General features: G+C 40.5%; 1 protein-coding gene across 1 annotated transcript in view; it reads left to right on the forward strand.

Annotated features, from left to right (window-relative positions):
- SETD7 (SET domain containing 7, histone lysine methyltransferase) overlaps nt 1-16,352 on the forward strand; it is a 45,131-nt gene that overhangs the window by 17,579 nt on the left and 11,200 nt on the right. The window contains exons 4-7 of the mRNA XM_008520273.2: nt 3,602-3,803; nt 7,959-8,148; nt 12,292-12,373; nt 14,672-14,789. Of these exons, the coding sequence (XP_008518495.1) occupies nt 3,602-3,803; nt 7,959-8,148; nt 12,292-12,373; nt 14,672-14,789 (592 nt within the window). The remainder of the gene's footprint in view (nt 1-3,601; nt 3,804-7,958; nt 8,149-12,291; nt 12,374-14,671; nt 14,790-16,352) is intronic.

Genomic DNA, 16,352 nt, shown 5'->3' on the forward strand with positions numbered 1-16,352 from the left:
TACAGCAGTTTTGTAAATTTCTTTAACTGTGTATTGCAGTGTCTCATAGCTGTTTCTCTGATGCTGCTGTTTTAAACCCAGTTTCTCAGTAGAAAGCTCACCATCATATGCGTCAATACACATGCTTAATAATAATGGCAATTATTTATTCAAGCCATCACTATATGCCAGACCATCTTCTAAACATTTGATGTATATTAACCTGTTTAATCCTTGCAGAAACCCTATTGGGAGTCCACTTTACAAATGAAGAAAGAAGGTAGGGAGAGTTTCAGAAACTTTGCTAACGTGCAGACTGTATGCACATTTACCTCAGGGGCAGAGCACTCCCTGCGCTGGAGCAACGTTGTTAACACTATTTCCCTCTCCATCTTCTCTTCTCAAAGCAAAATTATCCCAGTTCCCATTTCCATTCTTTCATTTAGGAAATGCCACTTGAAGATATCCTACGTTTGTATGTCAGAGGAGGGATACATTGATGGGTAATGCCTAATTTGTTCCCATAAAGGGCTTATAATCCCATTAGAGAAACAGGACACATAGGTTGACCATCGATAAAGACCTGGAAAGTCCAATAATAGCCCATGACTAGGCTCCTATGAGGGTAGATTTTGTGGGAAGTAGGGCTCCACATGCGGAGGATGCGTAGGCTCTGGTTAGGCCAGTGATGAGCAGATTTGCTCCATGGCACAACTCTCAGTCCAGTTTCAGCAAGAAAGATTGGGCAGCCGCTTCTATGTAGCTACTTCCCAAATATGACCAGATATTAACCCTTTAGTGGCTACAAAATAGTGCCATCTTCTCATAATTTATTTCTTTTTTGAATAGAAAAATGCCAGAGGTTTGAGAATATTCATTACTATCGCAAGGTTATTTTTGTTTTGAATGAAAAAGAAAGAAAATGTGACACACAACTTTTTCCCCTGAATTTGTCCTCAGGGATTTAAAAAGTTTGATTACATATGCTTTAAGGGAAAAAGCAAGGAAAATGTAGCACGAAAGCTAAGATAGATGGAGGTGTGCTTGGGGCCAGTGAATAAACTAATGTGAGCAGAGGATTCTAGAGTAGGAGTCAGCGAACTTTTTCTGTATAGAGTGAGATAGTAAATATTTTAGGCTTTTGGGGCCGCATACGGTCTCTGTCGCAAGTATGCCACTCTGCTGTTGTAATTTGAAAGCAGCCATAGAGGATACGGAAAGGAATGTGCGTGGCTATGTTCCAGTAAAACTGTATTTACAGAAACAGGCAGGAGGCCACAGTTTACCAACCTCCCCTAGAGGAGGAAAAAGAAAGAAGGGTAACACCTTTAACACCAGACCGGAAAGCTTTTATCTTCTTTCCTCAGTGCCAGAGGTTTTCAAAGTCTGTCATTTTTATTGCCCTGGAAAATCCAGTTCGTGTGATAACATGCCCCTTTTGTCAGCAGATTCCAGCGAAGCTACCATAAAAATTTGCCGAGAGAGCTAAGCTGTTTCGTCAGGCAGGTGCTGAAAAATAATGCAGCACGTTTTGCTCTCCAGTGCCTTAAGAATTTGCTTTGATGTATCTTAGATCAGTTGGGCTAAGGGGAAATAGTTTGTTCTTAGTATTATGATACTAACAAGGATGGGCTCTATTGTAAGGGAGAGTGGAACAAGCTACTGGATATGCTTAGCAGGGAATATGTACAATTCTATATTATTGTTTAACTGGTTCACAAGTCCCGTGTCTTGTAAATTTGATCATAAACCTGAGAAATATTGGCAAATTCAACTGTCAGGGGATAATTCTACCCAAACACACACAGTCACCCTTTGCAAACTCTCGAGAATCCAAAGTCATTATGTTGCCAGGTTCAGCAAATAAAAATTCGGGGCACCCAGTTAAAATGGCATTTCAGATGAACAACGAAAAAATATTTTAGTATAACTGTGTCCCATTCAATATTTGGGACACAGTTATACTAAAAATTTGTTGTTTATCTGAAATTCAAAGTTAACCAAGCATCCTGTATTTTATCTGGCAATCCTAAAAATGAAGATTGAAGATTAAATAGTTTTTTGCACTATATTGCATCATGATCTCAGTTGATTAGTTATCCTTCATCAAGGTTGTTCTTTTTTTTTTTTATTGTGCATCTAATGTGAGTCTAATGACAGTTGAATCTCATTAATTCCAACCTCGCAGATTTAGAATTTTGATTATTTATGCAAGGGCTATGCTAAAGTGCACTTTATTCTCTTCATGAATTTACTAAACCTATTTGTCACTGAGAGTACAAACAAAACTGAAAGAGAACTATTTATCTCCTTGGGAGACTACAAATAGTGTAATTACAATGTAGTCAAAGGCTATCGTTATTTAGACTGTACTTTTCATTTAATAATTGCAGATCATTCTGTCATTCATTAAAGAAAGACAAGACTTGACCAGGCAGCGTCAGGTGCAGCCGTCTCAGTCCCCATGGTGCCATTTGTGTTCCACCTGTCCCCAGTCTGCAGTGTGAGCTTCCAGTCTCTCCCATTTGATTGTGTTTGTTTTCTTCGTCTTGCTTTCTCAAACCTCGCACAATGCCTGCTCCTTCGAAGGCACCCCATAAATGTTTGTTAGTTAAATTAATGAATGAATGCCATCTGCACACCTTAAAGGAATCAAACTGTCTTTGTTGCTAAACATTTTACCTTTTAAACTTAAAAAATTGAACTGGTCTTCCCCTTATGCCAAATTTCAGTACATAAAGGGAGTTTCTGGTAAATTTAGTTTGATTGCACAATGGCCTTTGTGAGGCTAACACTGAAAACATGTTATGGAAATTCCAAAAGTGTTTTATGAGGAGAGAGAGATAGAGAGGTACTTGTAAAGTCAGCATGAGCACCGCTGTGAGCTTCCTTCTGTTCTAGGACTGTGGCTCACAAACTTTATCAGGCTGCTAATGATATTAGCAAGGTGTCGCCTGCACTCTTCCTTATTTGCCCCTATTTGCCATAATCATGTACACACACACACGCGCGCACACACTTAAATAAATCCCCACATATCTTCCAAAGAGATGGAAGGGGATTCTTTTGATATGATACCAATTATGGCTGTCACCAATAAATGATACATTAATAACTTAAAACCAATCTGTAGACATTTACCCATTCTATACCACATTTGTATTATTAGAAACCACTACACACAAGCCATCTGAAAGACCCTTGAGAACTATCAGTGAATTCTGGACCACTCTTGAGGGAAATGAAGCATAAGTGGTTTATATATGGAAAGGGTAACACGAGCGTTTCTATTGCCCAGTATTGGTCAACATCTAGCCTTGGAAACATATTCCGATGAGGCTTGTTCTCAGTTTCTGCTGTGGCTTCTTCCTTCTCTCTTTCCTCCAGCAGAGAAAAAGGATTAATAGGTACCAAGAGATGAGGAATTCAGTCTCCATCCTTGTTCCTAATCCTACCCGTGTCTTGGGAGTATTTTTCCTGGCGATCTAGGAGCATTCAGAAGGATGCACGGATGCAGGTCAGCGTTGCAGCAGAGCTGGGCATGCAGTTCCTTGGTGGTCATTTTCTTCAGGAGACTTGAGTCGTGATCTGACTCTGCCCTTTTGTCCCCCTTCTCTCACAGCACTCTGGAGGGATATTACGTGGACGATGCCCTGCAGGGCCAGGGAGTTTACACGTATGAGGACGGGGGCGTTCTCCAGGGCACGTATGTAGACGGAGAGCTGAATGGACCAGCCCAGGAATACGACACAGATGGGAGACTGATCTTCAAGGGGCAATATAAAGACAACATTCGGCATGGCGTGTGCTGGATATATTACCCAGTAAGCCTTGTGACTTCATGGTGCTGGAAAGTAACATGTTTTAAGAAGATGCTTTGACTTTTCACAATAAAGAGTAAAATGTATTCCCTGTGTTAGAAAATGTGAAGCTATGAAACTTGAGGGTCACGGTAGCTAAAGGCAGCAGTTTATGAGGTGTGCTATCTCGCTGCTGTTCCTCATTGACTTAGATTGTTGGTCCTTCCATCTACTACGAATTCCTTTTCAGTGTTGTTTTGAAAAGGAATGATTAATCGTGAATAAAACAAAGTGGGACAAATTGATTTTATTGTACCACTCATAAAGACAAAAATATATTGCTTTTTAAAAATATTCCTTCGGTATATAGAAAGACACGGTGGAATATTTTGTTGTTGCAATTAATCCTATTCTGCTTCTCATACATAAGAACAAATCCAGCAATTTCCCATCTTTTTGGACTTACTACACCATTGTTACTTCATTTTACAGTACCACTCCCTACGTTATAATGTGCTTCGTGGTTTATATCCCTTAAATTAGGGTGATTAAAATTAACTTGCCTTTGAGTATTTGATAGCATTTTATGATATTTCTGTAGTTTATTAGAGCAAAAAGATGTGGCGAAATCCATGGTTGGGAGTTAATGCTCTAATTTTTGTTTGCATTTCAAATATCCCATCTGTTGTTAGTGAATTTCCAGAAAATGTTTCAGAAAATAGACCTGAGAAAATATTTTATCTGATATTTTATGTTGTCCAGAGCTTAAGTCAAAATACATTTTTTCTTGCTCTGAATCTTGTGTTATGATTAAAAAGTATTAACAAAAACAAAGAATCTATTACATGTATAATGAGAAAAGTAGTCCCAGCTAAATCTACTTACATATTATTATTCTTCAAAAATTAGTTAATCTCTAGGAACAGGGCATAAGGAAAAAACATTGTAAAACATTTTTTTAATCATTACTAAAGCATATGTACATCCTCTTGGTAGGCTCTGCAATAGATCAGAAGTCCTTTCGGTTACTGCCCACAAGGCAAGCAGGAAGAGGGGAGTGGTGGAGGTCCCTACCAGTTAGGAAGACAGAAGCTTTCATTGCTTCATGAGTGGGCATGTTGAGCATCTTGCTGCCCAGTGCTGGGGACCCGCCGATATGACAGTGAATGTTTTTTTTTTTTTTAAAGATTGGCACTTGAGCTAACACCTGTTGCCAATCTTTTTTTTTTTTTCCTTCTTATTCCCAAAACCCCCAGTACATAGTTGTATATTCTAGTTGTGAGTGCCTCTGGTTGTGCCACAGTGAATCTTGAAGTCAGGGAAAGTGGAACTCTCTGCGTGAGGGTGAGTGTAGGAAAGAGGCAAAATATGGATTACCAGATTCTCCCGCTACCTATCATTTTACTTTTGACTATAAGCAAAGTCCCTAGAGGAGATCAAAGATGGACTAAGATGAGTGGATCCACCTCACTCAATATAGTTGCATTTTGAAACCTAAATATGCAGCTACATTTTAGTCATTAGCCTTAATTATCTTATTAAATACCAAGAGAAGACTCTGCCTTAGGAAGGAAGCACTGGGAAGTTATAAGCTTTCAAAATTAACTTGTTTGATAAGTCTTGCTTTATATAAGGTATCTGTTGGCAGTTGAGGGGGCTCATTTCACCCAGCTGCTCTCTGGATTCAAAATCAACCGAGAAATAGACATAGGTGTCAGGGGTCAAGATGTCGGTTTTATAATGGCAGTATTGGATAGGAGATGTGGTGTGGGCTTCTACTCCTTTCCCTCTGAACTGAACAGATGGACCAGCTGCAGACAGAGCAGCTAGAAAGCTGCAGGTTTCCTCTGGGGGAGTAGGGCCTGCCTGGGGCACTTCCCCAAGGAGAGGACAGGAATGGAGAGGGGACAGGTACAGCCTGTGGCACTGCCAGTTTCCAGGACCCAGGAGAGGGTAAGCAAAAATGCAGCAGGACACATGGGAACAGCAGGCTCTCTTCTGTTAGCTGCCACCCAGTAGAGAGATGAAAGTCAGTGGGTGTCAGACCCTGCCTCTTGCTAATCAGATGAATGGTTCCTCCTCTCACCAAGAGGAGCCACTGAGCAGAGGCGAGAAACCAGCAGCTTCTTCCCCAACACTCCCTGACACAGCAGACAAGGAAGTTTTTGTGACATGGGGTCAAAGCAGGAACAAAGACAGGAAAAAATAATGATTCTCCCTACAGTATTTATTAGCTCACTCTAAGGACAGTTTATTTCTTTCGAAATTTTACCTTGGAACAGTGATGTAAAGTTTTTAACTAAAAATTTATAACTCCTTTTGGAAATGAAGAATCTCTGCTTTATCATTCTAACACATAAATTCACTTGTCCCCAAAACCAGAAGTTTAAAGTATTTAGGGGCAAAATGTGAAACCCTAGAAAGACAGAATAAATATCAGTGTTGATGGTTTGTATTAGTTACGACATGTAAGAAGCACAAATGCTCCCACCGCCGTCAGTTCAATAATCGCTGAAAGCCTGAAGGCAGATCTTGCCGAAAGTATCACCCCCATTTATGCTGGGTTATTAAGAATCAACTCAGGGTAGAGAAAGAGCAATAATATATCCCTGATGCACTTTCTATCCATGAAAAAGGCTTCCAAGTATTCTTCTTTCTTGGAAGTGCTGTGATTCATTTTTTAATTTATAACCTTTTTTCTCCAAAGAACCATTAGACTACGATGAACTGGAGAAATCATGTACCTGATGTTATTTTTTCCTGCTGTCTCTCAGCAAGCAGCTTTTGGGATCACTCAGAAGTCATCCTACATCACTGACTTTGAGTAGCTGCTCCTAGAACCTTCGAGCTGGGGAAATAACCAAGCTTTTGGAAGATGTCTTGGCATTAGTATTGTAATATCAAACCCACAAAGGTCTTATATTTTCAAGTTATACCATAAGAACCTTCTGGATGGGGAAAAAAAAGAAAACATCTCTTGCACCCTAGATTAGATTATTTTTTGCGTATGTATTAAATTATTTTTTGGTATCTCAGTTCAATTCAAAACATATTTATGGATCACCTACTGTGTCCTTAGCACTCACCAGGGATTCTCTGTTATTCTATGTTAGCCTCTGCCCTAAAGCATTTAATGACCCTTAGGAATGAAGTAAATGACAGAGCTAAACAGGAAGCACAGCTGGCCCCTCTCCTGGAAGGAGGCAGGAGGGAGCCGTCAATAAAGAAAAGTGAAAAGGAAGAAGTGATGGGAAGGGAGTAGAATTTAGTGGGTCTTTTTCCACTTCTCCTTCTAACTCCAAAAAAAGTGATGGTATCGGATTCTCAGAAAGACAGTGTCGAGAAGTCCTTTGGTTTATCTCTTAGAAAATGCAGACAACTCTCTTTACTCGTGTATACTAAATTAATTCTTAAGTACATTTGAACTAGAGATTTTCTTAATAGACCAGAAATCCAAAATTCAACATTGAGATGTGAGAGCATATGATTAGTAGACTGTCTCGCTACACATCTTCATCACATTTCATACTGGCCCAAAGTAACACTCAGTTATATTTTCTTTAAATGTAAACTTTTACATTTTTAAATTTGTAGCTAATATTTAAATTTGTAACTAATATTACAAATATAACATATTTGTTTCTTAGATAGCAAACCAAAATAGAGTAACTTGTCCGGGATTTTAAAGTGCGCCTCAGCCTCTGACTCTCTAAATCAGGCTTATATGTCCCCTATACATATAACTTGTAGCAGTTTATCTGTATGGGGCTGGATGCGGAGATGTGCATCATGTTTTTCTCACCCGTGTGAAAAGCTCTGAGTTCTGGGGCCGGCCCTGTGGCCAAGTGGTTAAGTTCACACGCTCTGCTTTGGCGGCCCAGGGTTTCGCTGGTTCAGATCCTGGGCGTAGACCTAGCACCACTCATCAAGCCATGCTGAGGTGGTGCCCCACATGCCACAACTAGAAGGACCCACAACTAAAATATAAAATGTACTGGGGGACTTTGGAGAGACGAGGGAAACATTTAAAAACCTTAAAAAAAAAGCTCTGAATTCTTAAACTTATGATCCATATCAGTGCTATTAACAATGGGAGTGCACAGGAGAAATTTCTTGAACTCGTGTCATACAGATAAATACTATATATAATATTTTCTGGTTTTTGGCTTCTCCCATCAGGATGGAGGCAGCCTTGTAGGAGAAGTAAACGAAGATGGGGAGATGACTGGAGAGAAGATAGCCTATGTGTACCCTGATGAGAGGACTGCTCTTTATGGAAAATTCATTGATGGAGAGATGATAGAAGGAAAACTGGCTACTCTTATGTCCACTGAAGAAGGAAGGCCTCACTTTGAACTGATGCCTGGAAGTAAGTTGAATCTGCTACAGATGGGTTGCTGTATTCCCAAACCAGGTTGTTAGGGCTTATTTGAGAGAAGTTGATTTCTTTGTCTGGTCTACTTTGATGGTGTATTAATCAGCTTTGCTACATAACAGACATCTCAACACCTCAGTGGTTTACAACAGCAAAAACTGGTCTGCTGACCAGATGTGCTCCAGCTGGTCTAGGCTGGGTTAGGCTGGACTTGAGGCTTCTAGTCAGGTTTGAGTCTGCTCTATCTGTCTTAATTCTGGAGTCCAGTCTGAAGGGACAGTAGCAACCTGCGTCAAGATTTCCTCAGGTGGGTCACAGGAGGCTACAGCATGAGCAGACACCTATGATGTCTCTTAAACCCTCAGCTTGAAACTGGCACAGTGTCACTTTCACCCACTTTTTGTTGGTCAAAGCAAGTCACACAGCCAAGCCAAACATCAGTGAGATGGAAATATACACCATGCATTTCAGTGGCAGATGCTGAAAAGCCACATGACAAGGGCATAGCTATGTAATTCTAATACAGGGAAGGAATGAAGCAATGACAGTAGTAATTCAATCAATTTCAAACATTATGTCTCAGAAAAAAACTGAACTACAGTTTCATGATATTCAAGAATCAAATTAGGTAGATCTCCAGGTTGGTACCAATGGTAAAGCTGATTCAGCCTGAGCTCTGATTGGGAAGGATAAATGCATGTTGACATCCCTGCCCTCGTCAGAGCCTAGCATCTTCATGGAGTACACACTCCATACATGAGTGAGCCCATTGGAGTCCATATTAGAAAAAATCCTATTTCCTTTTAGAAGTACAGTATGGCACACTAAATATTTTCTTTTATCATAAAATTATTTATTGGAGGAAACCTGGAAAACATACAAGGAAAAAAAAGTCAAGATTTTATATTTTGAGTGGCACAGGATGAGAAAGCTGTTTGAATTGACTGAGTCCTTGAAAACAATATATGCATGTATTTCCAACCCAAGTTAAGTTATAAGGAGAAAAAAGTAGAAAAGATAATAAATCTAGGCATTAATAGACCTAACTAATATCAGGCTATTTGTGATCTGAAGGAGACTTTCCAAAGGGTAGTTGCCCAAAAACAGGAAATCTAGTACTTTACATTTAGGTCCAACTTGGGTTGTTTTAAATGTCTCCGTTTTTGTTTTTTTAAGTTAAAAATTGAGGCAGTCTAAAAGCAATGTGGGATTCGAGATTGGATCCTGGAACAGAAAAAAAAGACATTAGCGGAAAAACTGGTGAAATCTGAATGAAGTCTAGAGTTTGGTTAAAAGCAGTGTAGCTATGTTGGTTTCTTAAATTTGAGAAATGTAGGAAGTTAACATTAGGAGAAACAGTGAGGGGTACTGGGAACTCTCTGTTCTATCTTTGTAACTTGCCTGTAAACTTAAAATCATTCCAAAATGAAAAGTTTTGTGTGTGTTTTTAAAAGTGGAACAGTAATCTTTGAACTTCAAATTCTAACATCTGTGCTCTTCACTTACGTTCTGAAGGGAGACAGTGTTATAATGTTTAGAAAAGAGGAGACTGGGCCAGGGAAGGATCCCAATTAGTGATGCAAATTTTAAAACTTCAGAAGTGGCAGCATTTATAGTGGCAACAGCCTTGAACTTAAGAGTCACCTAATTTGAGTCTCACCTCCAACACTGACTGTATTATGGTCTTGGGCAAGTTATTTATCCTTGCAGAACCTGTGTCTTCATTATAAAATACGGATATTGGCACCTACTGTAAAACATATAATGAAAGTCATTGTTGCGGTGACATTCTTCTTTGTATAAGTAAGAAACACATTTTGGGAAGTAAAAGTGATCATTCTCAGGGGAATGATTGTTTTCCTTAGAACTCCAGGATACAACTAACAAACACCTTCTTCAAACTAACTTAAGGCAAAAAAAAAAAAAAAAAAAAAAAAAGGAGGATTTATTGGCAAGCTTCTGGCAGGCCTGCTATTTTAAGGATGTGTTGAACAACTTGGATCTCAAAAGGGTCAGGAACCGTGGCTGATTTGGGTGACTCGGAAGAGCCGGTGCACAGATCTTTACTGTTCTCTCCTCCGCTCCCTCTTCAGTTACAATTATTGATCAGGTCCCACAGGGTCGTGTGGCCATCCGGTCCTGTGGTTGGGGGAGGAGCAGGGAAAGGAATGCGAATATTTCACGTGCTCCAGCCCTGCCCCTCGCTGACCTCTCCCGCCACACTCTCCATATGCTTTTATAACCACAAACTGCTTCCAGTTCTCCACTGACTTCACGCTGATTTTCTCATTCGTCTCCGGCTGGAATTTCTTTTCTCCTCATCTCTTCACCTCTCCACAGAGGAATTCCTTTCCCTGGCTAATTCCTATTCCATCTTGAAGGCTTGGCTCACCTCTTAGAATTAATGTTTGTTGAGTGAATGAACGAATTCTAGTCAAAGGTTATAGTATAAACTATAGAGGAAAGGAGGAGAAGTAAAGGATGCCTTCTGTTTGCCTGGAGCATGGGCCTGTTCAGGGAGTGGAGGAAGCGACAGTATGCGCTGAGGAGAGGGGCATCAGCTCCTTGAAAGCAGGAAGAGATGTTACTGCTATATCTGCACAGTCCCTAACAGAGTGCCTTACATGTAGTCGACAGCTAGTACATTTGCGATGAAAGTTTTAGCCTCACGAAAGGAGATGGAAGTTCATAGGAGAATATCTACACAGGAGAACGTGTATTCCACAGAAAAGTTTGGTTTAAAAGTGTGTTCTTTTTCAAACTAACTTCCTTTAATGGATTGTGTGTTGGTCCGTTACCGGTGTGCTCTCAGATGCGTTCCTCAGCCTCTCCCTGCCCTGCTTTTACTGCAGGGGGCTTCTGCCCCTTGCAGGCTGCACTTTCCAGGCTCTGTGCATCTGGCTTCTGTTGGGTTTGGCCACAGGGAGGCACTGGCCCAGGACACGGAGAAGGAAGGGCACCCTAAGAAGCCCTCCCTCTCTGTGTCCAGCGTGTCTCTAGCAGCGGCCTGTCTCCTGATGCCATCTCCCACCAGCAAGGTCCCCCATGGTTCTGCTTCCCTGAGCTACCCCAGCTCTAGAGCTCCAAGAACATCACCTCTGCCTTTGTCCCTCTGGCTTAGGGTTGTGACTTCTTGCTCTCGCGGCTTCTGGGCTCCTCACTGCCCTGATTGGCTTCTCAGCTCTTCCATTCTCTGTGTAACCAATTCCCTAAATTAAATTCTCTCTCTTTGAAATACTCAAATACTCTGTTTCACAGTTAGACACTGACTGATCTGGATTGTTTTCTCACCTTTCGTTTGAGACATTAATTTGGGTTTTGATTGTATGAAGAAACAGAAAGAGAACCTGGTAACCATTGGTAACCACTAAGGAATTGCTTAATGGAATATTTGTGATGCCTTAGTGCCTAAAATAATTTACTTTGCAGGAGTGAGCCCTCCAGTTCCAAAACTTGTCTCTTCACTTATTAGCTTTCAGAGCATCATATGTCTTCATTGTGCTCTGGAAGGATTCTCTAAGGCTAATCCTTTGCAGAAAGCCAATGTTAATTCTAGGACGGTCGTGTACCTTAGTTTCTGGAATAAATTACTAATTGGCTTCTGAACCGCCTCAATAGAAGTAAGATGACTTTGTTAATGCTTTATCAAAAGCAGTTCTGTTCTCCTTAATTCTGGTGAGGCTGAATATTTATTTTTAGTAAGGGAGACAACTGCCAGGGCTGGGCGGTTGGATTCTACAGGCTGTGTCTAGGATGAAGAAAACCACGAGAAAATTTTAAAACCATTATCCAATCTGATCTGACCAGAGAGATGTCAAAATTTCATGACAAAGCATTTTCTTGATTAAAAATTTTAATTACACAAGCATCTTTTAAACCATTTGAATAAAGAAAATTCAAAAGCAAAAATGGGATTTTAAGAGATGCTTCTGGTGGCTATTCATTAAGATTTGAAAATAAAACTCAAGAGCAAATCTAAAAACTCTCCATTTATATTGAAGAATTTCATTCTAGTTGGTATAACTTGAAGAACATTTTTTGTCTTTTAATTCTTTCTGGTCCCTTAGGTAGAAAGAAATGTTTTAAATGCCCTTCCCTAACTCTGAACGTGGACTGAGGTCTCCATTTGCTTTTCAGGTGCCGTGTACCACTTTGATAAGTCGACTTCATCTTGCATCTCTACCAATGCTCTTCTTCCAGATCCTTATGAATCCGAGAGGTAATTTTTTCCATGTGGTTTTAAGGGCACTGTTTATGTGACGTTAAATAACCCTAGTGGTGGGAACGAATGCTCTTCTGTGGCTCTCTGCTCAGGCCAAGTTCCTGAGCAGAAAAAAATATTTGTATATTTTGAGGAAGAGTGTTATCATTCTTGTATAGAATCTGGCCCTGTAAGAGAGTTCCTCCATCCATAAAGCACAGAACAGCCCGTGGGTCAGTCCTCAAATGAAAGCTCTACGTAGAGAGCAGTCGGGCCAGGCAGCCAGCCATGCCCTGTCCAGGTGTCCCCTTTCTTCGGGCTCTGGTGCCACCATCTGTGCTGCAGCCACGTGCTGGCCCCTAGAGGAGCATTTCACACTCTTTGAAGCTCTAGCCTAGGCAGGGACCAGAATGCCCCCTTTTCTACTTAGCTCAGCTGAGGGGGTCTGGAACATAAGATAATTTCTTTATTCACTGAGCGGGGACAGGAATGAAACAAAGAAAATATAAGAAACATAAACACATTCCAGTTTATAAATTACAAGTCTCTGATTCTGTAGGCTCACTCCCAGCGTGTCAAGTCCTGTTCCCTTTCATCTAAACTCTCGCTCTTGATTCTCAGTTTGGCTTTCTCTGGTACCCGGCTTGGGATTCTCATTTCCTAGCAACTGGCTTGTTGATGAGGAAGAGTGCCCTATGCAGTTGGTTTTCTCTTTGCCTCACTCTTTGTAAGCATGACTTCCATTCAGTTTCTGTTTTGTTCCTGTCTGAGAATAGGCCTCTTGCCTGGTTGAACTGACAGGGCTGACACCACAACATCACTATGAATGAATGGCCTCTTTCTTGACATGAGGCTGTGGCCCATCTGCAGAGGGAAGGGTTTGGTTTCTTGCCAGCCCCAAAACACAGCAGTACCATAACCATATGTATCCATCTTTTTTTTGTTACTGTCCTTGTCATGATGCTGCATAATGATACCCTTAAACCTGTCAGTGATTTACAAAAGCAAACATTTTATTTTATGCTGATTGGCTGAGGTTCAGCCACTTTTGACTGGGCTCAACTCAGCTCAGCCGGACTAGGCTGGACTCCAGGTTTCAAGTTGAGTTCAGGTCTGTTTCACACGTTTTTATTCCAAGACTCAGGCTAAAGGAGCAACAGCCCCTTGGGGCATCTTCTTCTTGCGGAGATGAATGGAAACCCAAGGAGGCTGGCAGAAACTCGCCATGCTTCTTTACACCTGAGAGGTAGCATGCAGTCACTCCTGCCAATGTTCTAGTAGCAAAGCAGATCATACAGCCAAGCCCAAAGTCAGTCGGGCAGGGATATATCCTCTGCACACTCTGAAGGAAGCACCACGAGGTCACATGGCCAAGTGGCAAGATGTATAATTCTATCACAGGGAGAGAGTAAAGAGTTGGAAGCAATAATTCAGTCTTCCAGTCCATTAAATAAGCATAAGATCTATGTAACAAAAGTTACAGATGATCATTTACACCAGAGTCATTACATCAGAGTGTCAGAAGAACTGAAATTGCTGTCGATGGAGCATGTACTCTTGTCTTAAATTCAATTTCATAATCATGACTGCCGTTTTTTTTTATAAACCAGTGGTTGGCAAACTTTTTCTGTAAAGGGTCACATAGTAAATATTTTCGGCTTTGTAGGTCTCTATTGCAACTACTCAACTCTGCCTTTGTAATGCTAATGCAGTAATAGACAATACCAAACAAATAGGTGTGGCAGTGTTCCAATAAAGCTTTATTTACAAAAATGAGCAGCAGCCAGATTTGGCCCTCCAGCTGTAGTTAGCTGACCCATTATAAACTCCTTTGTTGGAAAGTGCTTATGGGATATATTTTATTAACTGTTTGTCACTCTTTCATGTAAGAGATTAATCTTGGGGCTTAATTAAAACCGTCTTTTCCTCCTATTTGGCACTGATAAACTTGGGTATAGCTTTAGCTCTGGAAAGTATTTTACTTGTCCAGTAAGACAGTGAAATTGTCATTAACTAAAAACATAACATTTTTTTTAAAAACCTTATCTCAAGCACTGAGTTACTTTGTGAATATAAAATAATAACCCTCTTGTTAGAGAACACTTTTAAACACCACTCTAAAGGAGACATTAAATACGAGTTCTTCAATTTCGAATGCCAAAATCTTGTGGTTTAACTTTTTTTTCTTCCTTCCTCGTTGGATTATTATGTACTAACATTTTGGATTCAGTAGCCACAATGATATTTTGGTGGTTGACATAAAGAGTGACATGTCAGACTAAAAAAAATTATTATTTGACCCTTTTTTCTGTTTAGGGTTTATGTTGCTGAATCTCTCATCTCCAGTGCTGGAGAAGGACTGTTTTCAAAGGTAGCAGTGGGACCTAATACTGTTATGTCTTTTTATAATGGAGTCCGAATTACACACCAAGAGGTGAGTAGAGTCAAAGTGGAAAATCAACCGGATTGGTTAAAGGGCTTTGTTTTAAACACTCTTAATTTTCTCATTAGTCCCTTTACTTTAATATTCACTAGAAATATCATGGATCAAACAGCTAGGTTTTTGGTAAAATTGCTTGGACATGTCTTATAACAGGCTTTGGACTGCTGTAGCAAAAGTATTGTAGACAGGGTGGCTTATAAACAACAAAAATTTACTCACAATTCTGCAGGCGGGGAAGACCATGATTAAGGTGTCAGCAGATCTGGTGTCTGGTGAAGCCCACTTCCTGGTTCATAGACAACGCTCTTTTCACTGCAACCTCACATGGCAAGAAGGATGACAGAGCTCTCTGGGGCCTCTGTTATAAGGGCACTAATCCCATTCATGAGGGCTCTGCATGCCCTCATGACCAAGCACCTCCCAGAGGCCCCACTTCCAACTACCATGACACTGGGGATGAGGTTTCAACATGTCAATTTTGGGGAGACACAGACATTCAGTCTATAGCAGATATTTTCCTCCTTATGTGGAGCCTTAATATGATTTTTTTTTTTAAGTTCCACAGCTATTTTATAGAAAGTGGGATTGTGCTGTCAATGACACAGTAGTTGCTTTGTAATGGACTACACCTAGTGTCTGAAAAATTGAGATCCAATTGGGCTGTCCGTAATTAATTTATGATCTTGGGCAGGGTGCTTTATAGGAAGGCGCCCTAGCTCTGTTTGTGCAAAAGCTGTACAGTAGTCTACATCTTGCCAGGAAATGTTCTATTGCCAAAAAAATTAAAAATAAAAAGTTAGAGTTGAATCACCTCTTGTCTTTAAGACACAATCTTTGATACGTTTCCCAGATTTCATGTGTTTTGTTTTTGTTTCTTCGCTTCACAGTTAACTTCCTTAAGTGTCTGCTTAATGGCAAAAAGTTCGATGCTCTGAGCACAGCGAGAGCTCTCTATCCTGGTCTCATTGCATCAAGAGCATGGGACTGAAGCTTATCGCTCATATTCCACCTTCATGTCTTCACTTTTTTACTTATTCCTGTAGAATAATAAAGAGGCAAATGCCATGAAATAATCGAGTTATTGCACATTCAGAGCACTTTGCACAGGCAAAGATGTCAGTGCACCCAAACTGAGGTGTGGTCTGGCACACAGTGTCCCCTTGTGATGGCCAGACCTCTGTATCAACAGTCCAGAAAGTCCAAGGAATTCAGCGTATGAAAGGTGGCTCAGGACATTGACATATAGTTTATTTGTTCAAACATTTTACAGATAAGGAAACTGAAGCCCAGAGAGGTTAAGCCATTTGCCCAAGGCCACAAATAACTAGCAGAGTTCAAGCAGGTTCCAAATAGCAGAATCTGGCTCTGTGCTGAAACTCACTATGTTGTACTGTGTAAATGAGTGAGACACCCTCCTTGCCCTCATGAAATTTAGATTCTGTTGGGGAGATAAGACAAATACACAACTAGTGACAACATAAGGTAGATGGTACCTAGGGCTGTTTATCTGTGTCCCATGACAGGTCTGGGATATTAAGATCCATGAGGATTTTT

This window comes from Equus przewalskii, chromosome 2, assembly GCF_037783145.1.
Source record: "Equus przewalskii isolate Varuska chromosome 2, EquPr2, whole genome shotgun sequence".
NCBI lineage: Eukaryota > Metazoa > Chordata > Mammalia > Perissodactyla > Equidae > Equus > Equus przewalskii.